This window comes from Loxodonta africana, chromosome 13 (genome assembly GCF_030014295.1).
Source record: "Loxodonta africana isolate mLoxAfr1 chromosome 13, mLoxAfr1.hap2, whole genome shotgun sequence".
Taxonomy (NCBI): domain Eukaryota; kingdom Metazoa; phylum Chordata; class Mammalia; order Proboscidea; family Elephantidae; genus Loxodonta; species Loxodonta africana.
In genome coordinates, this window is record NC_087354.1 from 43,581,642 (window position 1) to 43,599,372 (window position 17,731).

At 50.2% G+C, this 17,731-nt stretch overlaps 1 protein-coding gene across 3 annotated transcripts in view; it reads left to right on the top strand.

Annotated features, from left to right (window-relative positions):
• The window catches only part of GRAMD2A (GRAM domain containing 2A), a 34,906-nt gene extending 23,391 nt beyond the window's left edge, over nt 1-11,515 (top strand). Inside the window, exons 1-10 of one of the 3 annotated variants that reach the window (XM_023552887.2) lie at nt 4,148-4,355; nt 5,169-5,226; nt 5,558-5,633; nt 6,254-6,357; nt 6,978-7,076; nt 7,339-7,410; nt 7,932-7,994; nt 9,360-9,504; nt 9,972-10,071; nt 11,265-11,515. In XM_023552887.2, coding sequence (XP_023408655.1) covers nt 4,195-4,355; nt 5,169-5,226; nt 5,558-5,633; nt 6,254-6,357; nt 6,978-7,076; nt 7,339-7,410; nt 7,932-7,994; nt 9,360-9,504; nt 9,972-10,071; nt 11,265-11,373 — 987 coding nt within the window. In that variant the 5' untranslated portion in view covers nt 4,148-4,194 and the 3' untranslated portion in view covers nt 11,374-11,515. Of the gene's footprint in view, nt 1-4,147; nt 4,356-5,168; nt 5,227-5,557; nt 5,634-6,253; nt 6,358-6,977; nt 7,077-7,338; nt 7,411-7,931; nt 8,437-9,359; nt 9,505-9,855; nt 10,072-11,264 lie in introns of those variants that run through there. The other 2 variants (XM_003413921.3, XM_064267319.1) reach the window with 2 other exon arrangements.
• Nucleotides 11,516-17,731: the final 6,216 nt, after the last annotated feature.

Consider the following 17,731-nt stretch of genomic DNA (forward strand, 5'->3'; position numbering starts at 1 on the left):
CAGAAAAAAATAAAACCTCTGTACTATATAAAACCCCAGTTACATAAATTATATACTTCTGCATAAATTTTTTCTTTGGGTGATTTTGGGAAAATTTTTTCTTATGGGTGATTTTGATATTTTTTTCTATATTAAATTTTCTACAATGAACATTGTCATGGATTGAATTATGTCCTCCAAAAATGTGTATATCAGTTTGGTTGGGCCATGATTCCTGGTATTGTGTGATTTTCCTGTATGTTGTAAATCCTGCCTCTATGATGTTAATGAGGGAGGATGGGCGGCAGTTGTGTTAGTAAGGCAGGATTCAGTCTACAAGACTGGATTGTGTTTTGAGGCAATCTCTTGAGATATAAAAGAGAATCAAGCAGAGAGGTGGGACCTCATACCACCAGGAAAGCAGTGCCGGGGTAGAGTACATCCTTTGGGCCCCGGGGTTCCTGCACAGAGAAGCTCCTAGTCCAGGGGAAGATTGATGAGAAGGCCAACAGAGAGAAAAAGTCTTCCCCTGGAGCTGACACACTAAATTTGGACTTTTAGGCTACTTTACTGTGAGAAAATAAACTTCTCTTGTGGTATTTCTGTTATAGGAACACTAGATAACTAAGACAAACATAAAAAATAAAGGGGATGGGGGACACCCTGTGAAATGTGAAATGAGAAACCAAATAAATCCAGAAATTAACCTTGGGAATCCAAGGGTCAAAACACCAGCATCATCTGTCACTTTGTAAGATTCAGTAAACATGTTGATGTGTGTGCCAAGACCTTCCATGAGGTTGAGGACAGAAGTCAGCAGCCCAGATAGCTGTGGCTGGGCTTATTTTATGGGTGAGATCACCTGGCTCTCCACTGTGTGGCACTGGGCAAGGCCTGTCCCTTGGCAAGTCTGTTTCCTCATCTGTACTTTGGTATGTGGGGAAGGGGCCATACTAAATAATCTCTGAGGGCCCTGGCAGGTCTTGGGCTGGGCCAGTAACTATTCTTGAAGAAGTGAACTTTGACTTGCCCCAGTTGCTGAGTGTGACCTAGAGTTGGGATTTGGAGCCTACTTGGTGTTTGCAGACTCCAGGTTCCAACTCCTTATCTGCTGACGGTCCTTGTTACTTATGCCCAATCCAGAGGCATAACTAGGTGTTATGGATTGAATTGTGTCTCCCAGAAATGTGTGTCAACTGGCTAGGTCATGATTCCCAGTATTGTGTGGTTGTCCGTCATTTTGTGATCTGACATATTTATCCTATATGTCTCATAAATCCTAACCTCTATGATGTCAATGGGGCAGGATTAGAGGCAGTTATGTTAATGAGGCAGGATGCAATCTACAGATTAGGTCGTATCTTAAGTCAATCTCTTTTGAGATATAAAAGAGAGAAGCAAGCAGAGAGAGGGGAAACTTATGCCACCAAGAATGAAAAACCAGGAGGGGAGCATGTCCTTTGGACCCGGGGTCCCTGCACAGAGAAGCTCCTAGACCAGGAGAAGATTGATGACAAGGACTTTCCCCCAGAGCTGACTGAAAGCCTTCCTCTAGAGCTGGCAACCTGAATTTGGACTTCCAGCCTCCTAGACTGTGAGAAAATAAATTTCTCTTTGTTAAAGCCATACACTTGTGGTATTTGTTATAGCAGTACTAGATGACTAAGACACTAGGGAATGGCAGGTGTTAGCACTGGCCTTGGGTTTGTGGTGCCACTAAGCAGTTTGTATTAACCTGGTACGGCCAGTGGTATATCTATGGAAAAATGGTGCCTATGGCAAGCAATGAAACTGCACTCCTGTCCAAATAAATACTAACACCCTTCTTTTAGATAAATTTACCATAATATCAGCTCAAAAATATAAGTCAAGCTTGTTAATTAACACATTGCTATGCTTAGGAAGGGCATTGGGCCATACTGGGTAAATAAAAACCATATCCTAGATACACAGCTGGTCCAATTACTATACTCCCTCTTCTTCAGTCAGCCCCCGAGCCCACTCTGTTGGGGGCCAATGTGATAGCTCTGTTGATTCCAAGCCTACCTCCAGGGCAAATGTCCAACACCAGGAAGCTGGGGGCCCTGGGGAGCCCTGTTTTTGGAGCTCATTAGTGTAAGCAGGAACCCAAATGCCATTGCGGAGGGAGAGGATGGGTGTCTCCTCCTTCCTGAGCCCTCTGGGACATTTTTTTTAGTATGAATTTTTATTTTTTTAAATTGTGCTGTAAATGAAAGTTTACAGAGCAAATTAGTTTTCATTAAACGGCTAATACACAGATTGTTTTGTGACATTGACTGCCAACCCCGTGATGTGTCAACACTTTCCCCTTCTCCACCTTGGATTCCCTGTTTCCATTTGTCCAATTTTCCTGTCCCTTCCTGCCTTCTTGTCTTTGCTTTTAGGCTGGTGTGCCTATTAGTCTCCTATACATGATTGAACTATGAAGCATGTTCCTCACGTGAGTTATTGTTGGCCCTATCCAGTCAAGCCAGTACTGTAGAGCTGTCTAATCTTTGGCTGAAGGGTGGACCTCAGGAGTGACTTCAGAACTGAGTTAGAAGGATATGTGAGGCCATACGCTTGGGGTGTCTCCAGTCTCTGTCAGACCAGCAAGCCTGGTCTTTTTTTCTTTGAGAATTTGCATTTTTTTCTACATTTTTCGTCAGCTTTGTCCAGGACTCTCTATTGTGATCCCTGCCAGAACAGTTGGTATTGATACCCAGGCACCATCTAATTATTCTGGGCTCAGTCTGGTGGAGATTGTGGTAGTTGTGGTCCATTAGTCCTCTGGACTAATCTTTACCTTATGTGTTTGGTTTTCTTCATTCTCCTTTGCTCCAGCCAAGATGGGACCAGCAGGTGTTTCTTAGATGGCTGCTTGCAGGCTTTTAAGACCCCAGATGCCACTCACCACAGACTGTTATGCCAATTGAGCTAGATGTCCCCCAAGACTGTGGTCCCCAGTCCTCAGCCAGTACCTCAGTCCCTCGGGGAGTTTGAATGTGTCTGTGCAGCTTCTATAACTTTGTCCTGGCCAAGTTGTCCTGACTTCCCTGTTATTGTGCACTGTCCTATCATTCACCAAAAACCCATTGCCATTGAGTTGATTCCAACTCATAGCGACCCTATAGGACAGAGTAGAACTACCCCATTCAGCTTCCAAAGAACGGCTACTTATCTACTATCTAGTGTTTTTTCCTCCCTCGCTTGTAAACCTTTTAATGAGTTTTTATAGTAGTGGTCTCATACAGTATTTGTCCTTTTGTGATTGATCTGTTTCACTCAGCATAATGCCTTCCAGATTCATTCCTGTTGTGAGATGTTTTCGGATCCATCATTGTTCTTTATCATCGTGTAGTATTCCATTGTGTGTATGTACCATAGTTTGTTTATTCATTCATCTGTTGATGGGCACTTAGGTTGTTGCCATCTTTTTGCTATGTGAATAATGCTGCAACAAACATTGGTGTGCATATGTCTATTCATGTTATGGCTCTTATTTCTCTAGGATATGTTCCTGGGAGTGAGTTTACTGGATCATATGGTATTTCTATTTCTAGCTTTTTAAGGAAGCACCGTATCATTTTCCAAAATGATTGTACCATTTTGCATTCCCACCAGCAGTGCATAAGAGTTTCAATCTCCCTCTGGGACATTTTGAGATGGTGGTTTGGCTCTTAGGGCAGAGTGGTACTGACCGTCCAAAGGCAATTGAGGCCACTTCCTGGTGTGAGACAGGCCCCCTCCCACTCACACTCACCTGTGGGCTAACCCTGAGGGAGTCCACCTTCCTCTAGTCAGCCATGTCAGCTCCACAATTTTGAAAGGCCTCCTGTGTTTAGCTTCCTTTCCCAGGACTGGACGGTTTATAGTAATACTGCCGGGCACTTTAGGAACTTTTGCTTTCACTAGTGAGCAAGTCTCAGAGTCCTGTCTCTCAATGTGCTTCCGCCAGGGTGGGGCTGGAGGCCTACCTCTGCCCAGCCTACCAGCTGCCTAGCACCCTGGATGAGGTAGATGGGTGTCCCTTCTGGCTCAGGCATAGGCTGAACTCAGGCTTCTAGGAAAGACAATGTGTGAGGGTCCCCCACTTCCATCAGCTGCCCTGGAACCCCTGCCTGAGCTGCCACCGCCAGACTGTGACTTCTTCAGCCTCACCCTTAAAAGCAGGGCCAGTCTTGGGGTGGGGATGAGAGGCAGGCTACCCTGGGTATGGTAGAGGTGGTGGGGCAATGTACCCCATCAAGCTGTCTTCCTGATGTGGGCCTATGTCTCCCTAGCAATCAACAAATGGATGGAAAGATGGCTTCTCTGAAGAGCCCTGTGGCCTCCAGTAAGGAACTAGATAGGATTCAGGAGCACCCAGACTACAGGTGAGGCCCTTTCACATACACATACAGATTGATGGATGGGAAGCCTTCAGGAGGTGACCTGTCAGAGAGGGGACTGAGAGTCTGGCTCAGGGGTCAGGGCCCCTCAGCAGGTCTGTTAGACAAGATCAGGTACGTTTAGGGTGGTATGGCTGTGAACTGAGCAGGTCTGGGCACAAGCTGGGCATAGGCTGTCCTGGAGCTTCTTCCTCTCACCTCTCAGGGCTGTCTCAGCACACTGGGACCTAGCAGAATCCAGGTTTCTCAGGTTACAGTCTCCTCCCTGCCCACCTGTGCTTGAGCCAGACCCCTCTTTCAGGTCAGGTGCCTTTCCAGAGCTCCTCAGTTCAGACCTCCGGGCTACAGGGAGGAGGCTGCGAGGACTGTAGTTCTGCTGGGATCATGGCTCATGGCCAGGTTCAGGAGCCTTGAGTGTGACACCTCCATCCCACCCATTCTCCATCCTCTTCCCCATCTCTGCACCTTCTACTCATTTATTCTTGGGCTTGCTTCACTGCCTGCCGCTTGGCCAGAGAAATGGGAGACATGCAGGGGAGGGCAGCTCCTAAGCATCTCTGGGAGACTGAGGCTCAGGCTGAGCATACCTCCTAGAAGGACGCTGCTCTTAGGGACCTGAGTGCCCTTCCCAAGGATGAGCTGTCTGCTCCCTGTGCTTGGCGCTTTACTGTGGCCTCTGGATGAGGGTGCCCAGCTCCAATCTCTGCCCCAAGCTTCTGGCTCAAAGCTATGGCTCTGGGGACACATAGGAAGGGCTCAAGGGTTCCTTGCCCCTGGAATGGAATGTCTCCTTTGCAGCCTGCACTGGCCGGAAGGATTCAAGGGTGAAAAGATAAAGAAGCGCAGCCAGGAAGGGGTAAGTATGTGAAGGCCAACTTCTCACTGGCCACCAAAGGAGGGGCCCTGGGCTGCTTAAACTCAGTGACTGTTGACTCCTCGGTCACCAGGGCTGTCACCAGGAAACAAAGAGCTTCATGGAGACCTGAGTGGGTGTCCCCTCCTGGGCGGGAGTGATGCATCCCCCTCCAGTCACAGACTACGTCACCAGGAGATAAGCTGTGCTTGGAACTCACCCCTTCACACCCACTGGCTGCTTCATGCTAAGTCCCTTGGGGGGCCTCTTGTGGCATTATTTACTGGTGGTCTGATCTCCCAGAGCTGCTCAGACCCAGCCCATGTGTTTACAGACACTACAGAATAAATACAACCAGCAGTACCACAAGCTCTTTAAGGACATCCCTTTGGAAGAGGTGGTTCTCAAAGGTGAGGTGTCTCCCTTGTGTGGCTGGGCAGGCCCCCAGAGTGCCCAGGGACCAGGTCCACTCCTTCGGAGCCTCCAAGGCACAATTCAGATAGGGGAACTGGCTGCCCTTTGGATGTGGTTGGTTCATTTTTCTTCAAAAGTGTGAGAAGGCTGGGCTGGTTTGGAATATGAAGTTGAATTTATGAAGTCAGGGCTTCCGAATCTTCTGTTCTGCGCTTATGAATGATGGTTTTTTCCTGCTCAGGCTCTGGCTGAGCCCAGGAAACACATGCAAGATCAAGGCCCTCTCCTCAGGGCAGGGCAAGGCAAAGGGTTCTTCCTGAGGTAGGGCGAATCCAGGCTTGGGGGCCTAGGACAGGAACCTGTCCAGACCCTTTGGAGCATGGGTGGAGAAAGAGGAAACTTCTAGCTCTCTGGTAGTGGGGCAGTCAGGGTTCTCAGGAGAAGGGTTTGTGAAGGTGCTGGGGGAGTGGATTGTTTGGGGCCTTGGATTGGGAAGGGGGAGTCTGAGGAGGACAGGTCCTGAAGATGGACTCTGGACTTCAGTGTGTGCAAATGCAGGCCCTGGGGTGTCCTGGGGTGACCTTACTCAGCAGACTTCTCTCCTCTGACTTCCCAGTGTGCTCCTGTGCCCTCCAGAGGGACCTCCTTCTCCAGGGCCGACTCTACATCTCCCCCAACTGGCTCTGCTTCCATGCCAGCCTCTTTGGCAAAGACATAAAGGTACTAGTGAGTGGTAAGGGCTGCCATGGCCCAGTGAGGCCAGAGCCCCCTGCCCTGAGGGCACATCTCAAGTCCTGCCTGTCCCTCTATGTGCTGTGCACCTGGTGAAGCCTCTCGCTGGTTGGATGAGCAGCTGCAAGACTTCCCATTCGGTGTCCAGGGAAGCAGCCTTGCCCTTTCCAAACAGGGTGCCTCATCTAGACCTCACATCTGGCCTGAGATGGCCTGTATTATTATTCTGCCTGTAGGTGTCTCAGAAATGCCTTCGGAATCAGAGTCCAATGTCACGTTTAGGGCAGCAGAACGTGTAGCCAAGAGGTAGTTCGGGGAAGTCCATTACTAGAATATGGGATTCACCAGAGCAACTGTCCTTGGCCTCCTGGATAACAAAGGCTAATCTGAGAGCCCAGAGCAGCATGTGCTGCCAAGGTTGGGGTGGGGATAATCGGAAGGGGAGCCTGGATGAGGCGGAAGGTTCAAATACTCCCCACATAGGACGAGGCTTCTCCATGGTGTTCATGCTTGGCTCATTGCCAGCGGTGGTTAGGGCCCCATGTAGGGAGCAAAGGGACCATGTCCTTGGGGCAGGTCTTGAGAGGAGCATGCCTGTCCCTTTTCAGGTGGTCATTCCTGTGGTATCCGTGCAAACGATCAAAAAGCACAAGATGGCACGACTCCTTCCCAATGGACTGGCCATCACCACCAACACCAGCCAGAAGGTGAGCGAGTCCCTAGCCAAAAGCCCCCTCGTCAATCTCCCCACCCCTGCTTCAAGAGTCCCATAGCCTGACTTTGGAACCCCAGGCCTTCACTTCTCTCTGCCCTGCAGCTCACCAGTAGATGTTTCAGGCCCTAATAACACACTGGAACAGAGGTTCCTAGGCAGGGGGACCCTTGACGTGTCATCAACCCATGGAGGGGGGCTGCTTGCATGGCAGGGGTCTCATCTTCCCCCACCCCTTTCTGTTTTCTTTGTTCCAGTATGTGTTTGTGTCACTGCTCTCCCGGGACAGTGTATATGACATGCTGAGAAGGGTCTGCACCCATCTACAGGTATGGAGCTCAGGGGCAGAAGTTGGACCAGGTGGGCTGCTCAAGCCTGGGCTTGGGTCTTGGGTCAACGCTGTTAGGAAGATTGCCCCCCCCCCCATTTCTGCAGCACAGGGGACAGGGGACAGGGCAGGGAGAGGGGAGTAAAGGCTCAGCCCAGTGTCCCAGGGGCAGTAGTTGGACTGTGTGTCTGTGCGTGAGCATGCCTCTGAGGCTGGTGGGGCCTTGTGTGTCCCCACGTGCATGCCCCACCTGTGCCTCCTGGAAGCACAGATAGACAAGAGCACGTAGCTGCTTCTCAGCGTGCCCTGCAACTCCCTCTGGCCTATGATGAGGAAGAGGAGGAGGGAGGGGGAAGCCGCATGGGAAGACTCCTCTGGATCTGCTGCTTTGCTTCAAACTCTGGGTGCGAGGCTTCATCTGACACAGAGAAGTGGCTTAGTTGGAGGCAAAGCTGTCTTGGGGAGTGCTAACGCCTTCCTATGCCAGATGGACCAGTGACCCCTGTTCCCCTTCCTCCTCAGCCTTCCAGCAAGAAGAGTCTGAGCGTGAGAGAGTTTCCAGAGGAACCTGAGTGCAAGTCTCTGGTGAGAGCTGAGGCTCGGAGCAAAGGCTGCTGGCCTGAGATCACCTGGGGCTTGGTGGCTTCGGGGCACCCAGGCAGGGGCTCACAATACAGAACTGGAGCATCACGCTCGAGGGCCTGCGGCCATGCTGTACCAGGGAGTCCCCTAGACCCACCCCACTTCTACCATTCAGAGCTCCTAGTCCTGGGCAGATTTGCTGCCTTTCTGATCAGAACAGGTGTTCAGCACCAGGAACACTGCCCAGGTTGGATCCCACACTTGTACAGACACAGGACATCTTCTTCCCCGTGGCTGAGTCAGGAGGGCCTTCAAGAGGATAGAGATGTCCTTGGGGAAAAACTCCAAGGCTATCACTGTAGAACCCAGACAGACTAACTCCAGATTTGCAGAGGTCCCAGGGACCTCCTTTGGCAGCTGGGGCCCTAAGTAGGCAGAGCTGAGCTTTCAGAGCAGGGAGTGGGGGTGGAAATGACCTGAGGGTTTTTGAAGTCTTCTTCGGTAGCTATGAAGCGTTTAGCCAAGCACACAATATGCACAATGCCATGCAGAGGTAGAATGTGGTATTCTCATTTTGTTGATAGGGATCTGAAGGCCCCCTGCCAAGGTCAGGGACATGCTTAGGGTTTGAGCCATGATTAGAAGGAACCATGACATAATCCATTTAAGACACATTGTGCCATGCTTTGTTCACTCGGTTGATTTGGACATGTACCTGAGTTGGCTCATGTCTAAAATATCACTGTGGTTCCCATTAGCAGTCTTCAGAAGTGTTGTTTCCTGGGACCACATGAGGGAACTTGAAGGAAGTGTTAAGCTAGGGGTAGCAGGGAAGAGGGAGGCCCCTACTCAGCCACAGCTTGAGCAGGGCCTTCCTTGAGCTCTGGCCAGACTTCAGGGTAGGGTGAGGCACTGGTTGGTATCAATCTAATTAACACCAACTACATTTCCACCTAGACCTTCAGTTTCTTATCTGTTTAGATCTGGAGAACAGCTGCAAGTGAACTCTCTCTTACACTTCTCCTGCCCAGATGGCAAGTGGAGAGCTGGTGTGAATGGCAGGCGGGACATGTGTGAGCTGAAGAGAAGCAGGGTGCTCCTTGGTCAGGACTCTGCTCCTCGCTTCTCGCAGGAGGGTGGAAGAGGGACAAGTTGGCAGAGTGGTTCATCATAGCAAGGGAGCAGACAGGAGAGACATGTGGCTACTACAGCAATGGTTCCCCGTGCCTGAGTACCTGTTTCCACCCCTGGCTAGGCAGCCATAGTGGTCATTTCTAAAGGGAACTCTGATAAACCTGGTACCAGCCCCTTATGGCATATAAGATCCTAAGGGCCATGGTGAGACAGCTTCTCCCACCTTCTCTGCAGGAAGTCCTCATCCCCGAGATGAAGTGGAGAAAAGTGTGCCCTGCCTCCAGGACCCTGCCCCTCCCAGAAAAGATTCATCGTATTCCTGGGGCATCCAAGGGCTCCACGGACAGCTTCTTCCCCTCCGGAAAGCCTCCAGGGTCTGGTGAGTTCAGGGGGGCTTCTCCATGGCAAGGAGTCCCTGGGTGGTGTAAATGGTTAAATGTGTGACTACTAACCGGAAGGATGGCAGTTCAAACCCACCCAGAGGCATCTCGGAAGCAAGGCCTGGTGATCTGCTTCTGAAAGGTCACAGCCTTGAAAATCCTGTGGAATAGTTCTACTCTGCATCCCTGGGGTGGCCAGGAGCTGGAATCTACATGATGGCAACTGGTTTGGTTTTGGTTATCCATGGCAAAGGCTTGCAAAGGCTAAGCTTTCCCTCCTCCACCAACACAGCCAGCAGGGCTTCTGAGAGCTGTTGCTTTCTTTCTTTTTGCAAATCCGTAAGGGAAAGGCAGGAGCCCAAGCAGGCCCAGGCAGCTCCAGGGAGCGAGGGGAGGCTGGCGTGCCCCTGGCTGGTCTGGGGTCTTGCCTGCCCCGGGAGGATGCCTAACTGCTCTCCCATTGCAGAGGATGCCGTCTGTGAGGAGGACACGATGAAGGAGGAGCCCAAGAACGACATGGAGCTGAGGCTCTGGGATTACCGGCTCCTTAAGGTCTTCTTCCTGCTGTAGGTGACAACACCGGGGGAGAAGGCAGACCTACCTGGGCGTCTAGGTGTTGGGGGCAGGGGCCTTGGTGATGAGACATCATTATCCAGAGACTGGGGAAGGTTCTGAGTCATCTGCAATGAAAAGCAGATTTGGGAACTAGCTGTAGGATTCTGTACACTAAGCTTCGGCAACGACTTAAATGAAAAAAAAAAAAAACAGCTTGCTCCTTGTGATGACAAGGCTGTTCGACAGGCCCTTGTGTAGCAAGAGAAAGTCTCTCCAGTTTTTGTTCTTGAAACCCTGTAATTTGGGGTTAAGGCTGTGCAGGGGAAAGGGCAGAATATGCAGCTGTTGAGAAAAGTTGCTACTCGGAGTGGGGGAGGGCTGGGCTCTTTGATGGTTTGTGCTAGAATTCAAATTAACTTTATGTGACACCTAGACCAATTCAGAGTCCTGGGCTTCGATTCCTGCCTTTTGGCCTCTGCTGTGATTTCATTTTTCCTTAATCTCTTAGTAAAATGTCAAATCATATTTTTCGAGAGGTAGGGCCTTTCCACATGTTGGTTCTGGAGAGATCCTCACTGCCCAGGGTGAGGGGATAGGGCAGAACTGCAGAGGGCCCTCAGAGAGCTGAGGAGAAATACTGACCAGGGGAGAAGTCTGGCCTTCCCACTGCCCACCATTAGGGAAGTTTCTGGAACCCCTGATTTGTCTGTCCCTTCACTTAAGGATCAGTACAGTCGTGAGCATGGCGGGATGTTTCTTGAACAGCCAGCCCGACTTCCCCTCACCTCACCTCACCAGTTCCTCTGGTCCTGCTGGCTAGGTTTTGACTATCAACCTCAGCACCTGCTGAGGGAATCTACCTATGACCTCAGGGGGTGATCTTAGTGGCCTCCCAGAGGAGGTGCAGGACAAAGGTGGCTGATCAGAGGGAAGGTGGGATGATGGCTTTGGCCAGAGCCCCCTCCAGGGTACAGCAGAAGGGTCCGGAACTCCTGCTGGGCTTCGAGGGCACCTCCATGGGGCCTAGTCTCACAGCTCTCATGTGGCCTCTGGGAAAAAAGATGCCCAGGTCTGAGCAGGGCTGCAAGCAGACGTGTTCTTCAATTCCTTCAGTTGCAGGAATAGCTTAGTGTCTGTTCTGGTGAGTCTCTAAAAATGCCTTTTCTCTAGAAGATTCAACTTCTTCTTGCCCCTCTTCCTCCAGGATCTGCTTCCTGGTTATGTCCTCATCCTACCTGGCATTCCGCATCTCCCGGCTAGAACAGCAGTTGCGTTCCCTGAACTGGGATGGCCCAGTCCCTGGGTACAGGTGAGTCCCTTTATCTTCATAACGCTTCTAGGATTGAGAGTGAGGATGGGAGCCAACACCTAAGCCAGGCTGCCTGTTACCCCAGCTGGACTCAGCCCCCTCTGGCTGACCTGGCTTGATGGTCCAGGGCAAGGTTCGGCTGTGTGCAGGATACACAGATCCCACCCCTCTCCCTTGGGGTGGGGGAGGATCCTCCGGCCCTTAGGCCCAGGTTTGTCTACCTTCTGGGCCTTTCACCTGATCTGGGCATCTCTCCTGTGTGCAGGTAACAGCCACCTGGCCTTTGTTTCCACTCCTACCCGAGAAGAACTCCCTGGGTGCTAAGCCTCCACCGATGACCTCCTTGGTTTATGCTGCAGCTGTGCTGAGACTCAGAATGAAGGACAAGATTCCGGATCCCTTCTCCTCCCAACTCTCCTCCCTTCTCCAATGAATGATCTGAAGTACCTGTTTACAAAGTAACTGGTTCCTAGAATTTTCGACTTGAACAAAAAGCCAGATTTTGGAACCAGCTGTAGGGATTCTGTACCCTGAGTTTCAGCAACCACTGAAATGGAAAAAAAAAAAATTTTCAATTTGCTCCTTGGAAATAGCTCTGGCACAGGCAGATCACCGGCGCACCCCAAGGGACAAAGGCCATGCTCTGATACCAGGAATGCGACTCTCCCTGTCACATGAATCGTTCCAGTGGAGGGGCCAAAGGCCAGAGCACAAACCAGCAGGGTGGGCTCTGCTCCCTCCTATGTGCTGGGCTCTGCTCCCTCCTATGTACTGGGCTCTCACTTGGGCCCCCCTGCAGGGAGCGAGGCCCTTATCAGGCCAGAGGATAGAGGACCACTGGGGCTGACTGGAGGGAGATGGGAGCCAAGCTATGAGTGGAGGACAAGGGCTTGTGGCCAGGATTATAGCAAGAGATGACTTTTCATGCTCTGGGCTGAGGCTCTGTGCTGGCCCCTCGGGACGATGGCAGAACCTGGTGACACTAGCCGTAGGGGATGGTGGCAGGGGCTGGGAAGAACAGGAGGTTCTGGAAATCTGTGTCCTCGGCTGCCACTTCCTGGGAGACAGGTGGCGCAGGGCCTTTGATCACTGTGGCCACAGACCTGGCACTGGGTGTTCCTCTGCTGTGCACAAACATTTCCAAGGTGCCCCAGGCCCTGGGAGTAGGGGATGGGAAGGGTGGGCTGGGTGGGGGCCGTGACTTGAGGTTTTGCTTTGTACTCCCTGCCTGACTGCCCGGACCTCAGGCATGCCCGACAGCAGCCTGTTGGGGAAGTTTCGCTGGGCAGCTGGGCATGATGGTGTTAGGTCACTACAGGGCAGAGCTCTTTCATGTCGCCTGTAGTTGGTGTGTTGCAGGCCATGGAGGAGAGTCCTCCACTGCACGGGCTTTGTTCTTCGTGAGTAAGTCGGATGTGTCCAAGGTGGGCCTGGTACAGTATAGGGAGCAGGCCAAGGGACTGGTGTATGATACCATTGGGGGCAAGAGAGATGGGGATGAGAAGGGTGGACACAGTGGTGGCTGTGACTTGGACATTCCTCTGTCAAAGTCTTTTCTATTCTAAAAAGCTTCTTTGTGCCCCAAAACCCTGGCCTATTCTCCCTAAACTCCATCTACCAATATAGTGCCTTTGGAGGTTTAGGAAGGGCCTTAGTGAGGAGGCCCAGAGGTATTAGGGAAAGTCACTGGTGGTAAAGAGGGTGATATTGGAAATAGCCACTGTTTTCCCCCATTCAGACACCTGAGAGGTTAATCGGATGAAATCCATATGGAAATTATTTCACAACCATGATTGTGTGTCTTGTTTATGACAAACCCAAATGAGGACTGGAGGATCTGACAATAGGTAATACTCTCTGAGCTCAGATTAGAGGTCTCTTTGTCCTTTCCCCATCCCAGGTTCTAGGATTAACCTAAGAGCCTGGCCTTGTGGGTTGCTTACACCAAATTTCTTATGTCTCAGGTGAAGTTCACTGTTCTCGTTCTCTCTTTAGTGGCACACTGGATGAATGCCCATCCTTTTTTTTTTTTTTTAAGTTGGCCCTCTTCCTCACTCCTTTCCATTATATTTTCAGGGAAATACTCCTTCTTGCCCCAGCACCTCCTCTCCCTGTCCTTGCTGAAGAGCAGGGAGGACAGATCTGTTCTCTTGGCCTTGCAACGTTGAGCCAGAGGTCATGGGAGCTGCCAAGTCACAAATATGCTGGTGAACCTGGGCTCCAGCCATAGCCCCAGGCTCAGAAAGGGCAAGAGGCTTGCTGTAGGGTAGGTGGCTTTGGAGGTCCTCTTGGGGCCCAGTGCTTTGAGTGGTGTGGATGTGCCTGTCCCTCTGGAGGGCCCTCTGTTTCTCCTTTTTGTCTCCTAGCCTGGTCCTCTGGGGGGCCAGTGTAGCTTCTATTGTGCTCCTTTATAAACCCTATGTGTATTTATACAGACCTGCTTGCTCCTCTAATTCCCTGAATTTGGTTCAGCCACCTTTGGGTTGTCCCACTATGGCATTAAAAAAAAAAAAATTTTTTTTTTTTTGCATTAGGCTTTGAAAATGTTTTTAAATAAAAACGTCTGATTTTTCTAGTGTCCTGTAGAATGAAAAGTTCATTTTTATCCTCTGATTACTTGCTAAAGGTACACTTCCTGACATACTTGACACCAAAGACTGATGGAGCCCAAGTCATTCCCAGAATCCTCAGTACTCTGCAAATCTCAGACCTTAGCTGAACCAACTCATACCTCAGGCAGATAGGGAAGGGCAGGGATGGCCTCAGCAAACCATCACAGCTTTCTGCCTCTGTTGGATGGATACTGGGAATGCTTCCTCATTTCTCCTGGGCGACTTCAAAGCAATATCCCTGGTTCAAATAGTACTGTGCTTCAGATTCAGGAATTAAAGTCTGGAGCTCAGAGCCAGAAAATTCCGGTGGCCTTTCTATGACTAAAGGGAGGTTAAAATCTGACTTGGGCCCTATCACCTTTCTTCTTTCTTCATAGGATGTCCCTGTCTAGTAGTGATTCATTCATTCAATAAATATAATTGAGCCTAGACTATGGGCCAGGTACTATGCTAGACACTGGGGACGTAACAGTGAACATGTCAGGCAACGTCTGCGTCCTCATGGAATTTACATTCCATGTAAATGTAAGTAACAGGTACACATGTAAACAAGGTAATTGCAGGTTGTGATTAAGTTTCATGAAGGAAAGAAATAAATGAGATAAAAAAGGGAGATGGCACTAGGTACCCGTTGCTGCGGAGTCAATTCTGACTCATAGTAACTATAGGTTGGAGTAGAACTGCCCCATAGGGTTCCCAAGACTGTAATCTTTATGGGAGCAGACTGCCACATCTTTCTCCTTCAGAGTGGCTGGTAGGTTTGAACCACTGAACTTCTGGTTAGCAGCTGAGTGCTTAACCACTGCACCACCAGGGCTCCCCCATGGCTGTAGATGGGGTGGTCAAAAAGGTCTCCCAGGTGACATTTCAGTTGATGCCTAAAGGACATGGAGCCAGCCACAGGAAGATCTGGGGAAAGGGCATTCCAGACAGAGGGATCTGCACCTGCAAATACTCAAAGGCAAGAAAGAGCCCACATCTGAGGAACAGAGAGCTGGTCTGCACGACTCTGGGATGCTAATCAAGTGGGAGAGAGATGCAAAAAGAGGTGGTGGAGGTGGGCAGAAAAAGGGAGACTAGATTTTATATGATCCCTGGGTACTGCAGCTCAGATCAGAAAGTGTGGGGATGGCAGAGTGGATGGATGGTTGCTGAAACCAAGTGCTTTTCTTTACTAAGAGGAAATACGCACCCGGATGTAATACGCAGGAAAATATGGCTGATAATCTACAGACTTTGAGAAACCAATACAATAATTTTTTTAAAACATCCATTTTTCACTGTTCCCAGAAACTGGTCCTTAGCAGCAGCGTTATAGAGAGGGCACATGTTCATATATTTATAATTTTTAAGCTGAAATGAGCTAACTTTAGAAGGGAAAAATAACTGCCTTAAATTTGGGGAAACAGAAGGAAATATATATCATGTTGGTGCCTCAGTTTTGCAACATGGGCCTTAGTCAAATAAGGGTCATGGTACGGGCAGTTCTAGTGAAAAGGGCATCCAGGGCTGAGGGGAGCTCAGAGAGAACGTCATCCCACTGCAGTGCAGTCCGTCATCCCACCGCAGTCCTGGAAGTAAGCAACTGCCCCCACCTCCCAGGCCAGTCAACCACAGCCTTCTCACCTGGTTGCCACAGCATTAGGAAAGCTACCAAACTGGATGAGGTCTTGAAGCCTGTGCTCCTCTCTCAAAGCTGCTAGGATCAAGGAGTCCTACAGCAGTTTCAGAGAGGGATTGCTTGTTCGCCTCATGGCTGGACTGATTCAAGATCCCTAGGCTCAAGCTGAGTCTTGTCAGAAGGGACCCAAACCCACTGCCCTCGAGTCGATTCCGACAGTTTCCAAGGAGCGCCTGGTGGATTCAAACTGCTGACCTCTTAGTTAGCAGCTGTAGCACTTAACCACTACGCCACCAGGGTTTCCTGTTAGGAGGGAAGCAAGCTTTATTCTTCTCTCTGAGGGTGGAAAGGATGCCGACTGGCCCACTAGGTGGCAGCAAAGGTCCTGTAAGGAGCCAAAGGAGTGAGGAACAGACTTCATTCTTTCTCAGGGAAAGGGCCTCCTGGGTGAAAAATGGGTTCAGGCCCCTTCCAAGTTCAGTGTACCCTCCTATCCAATAGAAGGGAATCTCTAGAAGGGTTATGTGGCCATTCCACCCCCACCAAAAAAAAAAAAAAAAAGCCACTTATCCCTTTGGTTCCTTCTCAACTCCACCCCCACTCTTCTTTCATAGCCTGGGGAAAGGCCTGAGGCGATTCTGAAAGGAAAATATTTACAAGCTCTTCAGACCTTCTAAAGGTCAGGCCAGTAGGAAGGCAGAACTTGCAGGTATGAAGAACAAATGGGTGTGTGTGTGTGTGTGTGTTGGGGGCAAGGGCGGAGGGTCAAAGGTGGAAAGCTCAGCTTCTCTCCCAACCAGGGTACAGAAACCCCAAGCTTTTCCCAGGACTTGCAGCTGTTGTGACTAGCATCTCTCAGAATACTTGGCAATCACAGAAATCTGGCTCCCACAAAATATGATTTCAGGATGGCAGCCATACTCCTCCGCCTCCCTCTTTTGTTTAGAAAGCTGGCCCTGGACCCCAGAGCAGAGAGGTTTAAAATGTAAAAGTTACATGTGCTTTGCCGATTGACAGTGAGAGGCACAGAGGTGGTTAAGCCTCTGAAATGATAATCCAGAGAAACCTGAGTTCATCAGCCCTCTGCGTGTCTGACCTCCACAGTCAAGTAGCACCTGGCGCCCAGCGGGGCCCTGCTTGCTGGGCTGCCTTCGTGTTGGCAGGGCTCCTTGCCTTCCCGGAATGTGTTCCTTCTTGTTTGCCACTCAGTGCCTGGCCTAAAGCCAAACCTGGGCTGCTTGGAATACCAGGCTCCCTCTCACTTACCCTCGCACAGGATCTTAGGCAAGGCTCTCTTCCTCTTGGGGGAAGGCCAGACCCTAGCTGCAGCCTCATCCCACTAGCATGAACTTTGTTAGGGACATCGGACCCTCCAGTGGCAGAAAGCAGAAGCACTTAGGGAGATCACTGCTGGGGTCTAGGACAAAGCAGGGAGCATTGCATATTGATGTCTTATCCTATTGGCAGCCTTCTAAATTGGGCCAGAGTGGGCCACTCACAAGCTGTTCATTAACTTGTTAAATGCAGAAAGGTTGGCTTAGGCACCATTTTGGGAAAATGTGACACCCACTGCTTCTGGATTTGGTCTAGCATGAAGGAGTGCTAAATGGTGTAGGATTTGTGATGGAAGCTTTTCTTTGCTGTTGGTTCCACATACCAGGCTAGTGTGCATGGCAGACTCTCTGGAGAATTACATTTAAAGGATTTATTAAGCGCCTTCTATTTTTTTTTTTATGGGCTCCTGACTGTATGCTTCTGTAGATACTATAATTTCTTAGTACTTACTGTATTCCAGGCCCTAAACGAGATGCTTTTTATACTCATTATCTTATTTGACACTCCACACAAGAGCCTCTCAATACAACAATACAGTTTCTATATTTCATGCTGTGGAAACTGAGACTGATGGATGAGAAATTACAATGAGGACCCCTTCAAGGGGCTTACTGAGGAGGCAAGATAGGGGGAAGAGCTAGACAACAGTGTAAGGCACGTGAGTCCATGATAAGTGCAAAAAGGAGTGGGACAGGCATTCCTGGCCTCTACCCACTAGATACCAGCAGCACTCCCCCTTCCCAAGGCTGTGACAACCAAAAATGTCTCCAACATTGCCAAATGTCCCTGGTGAG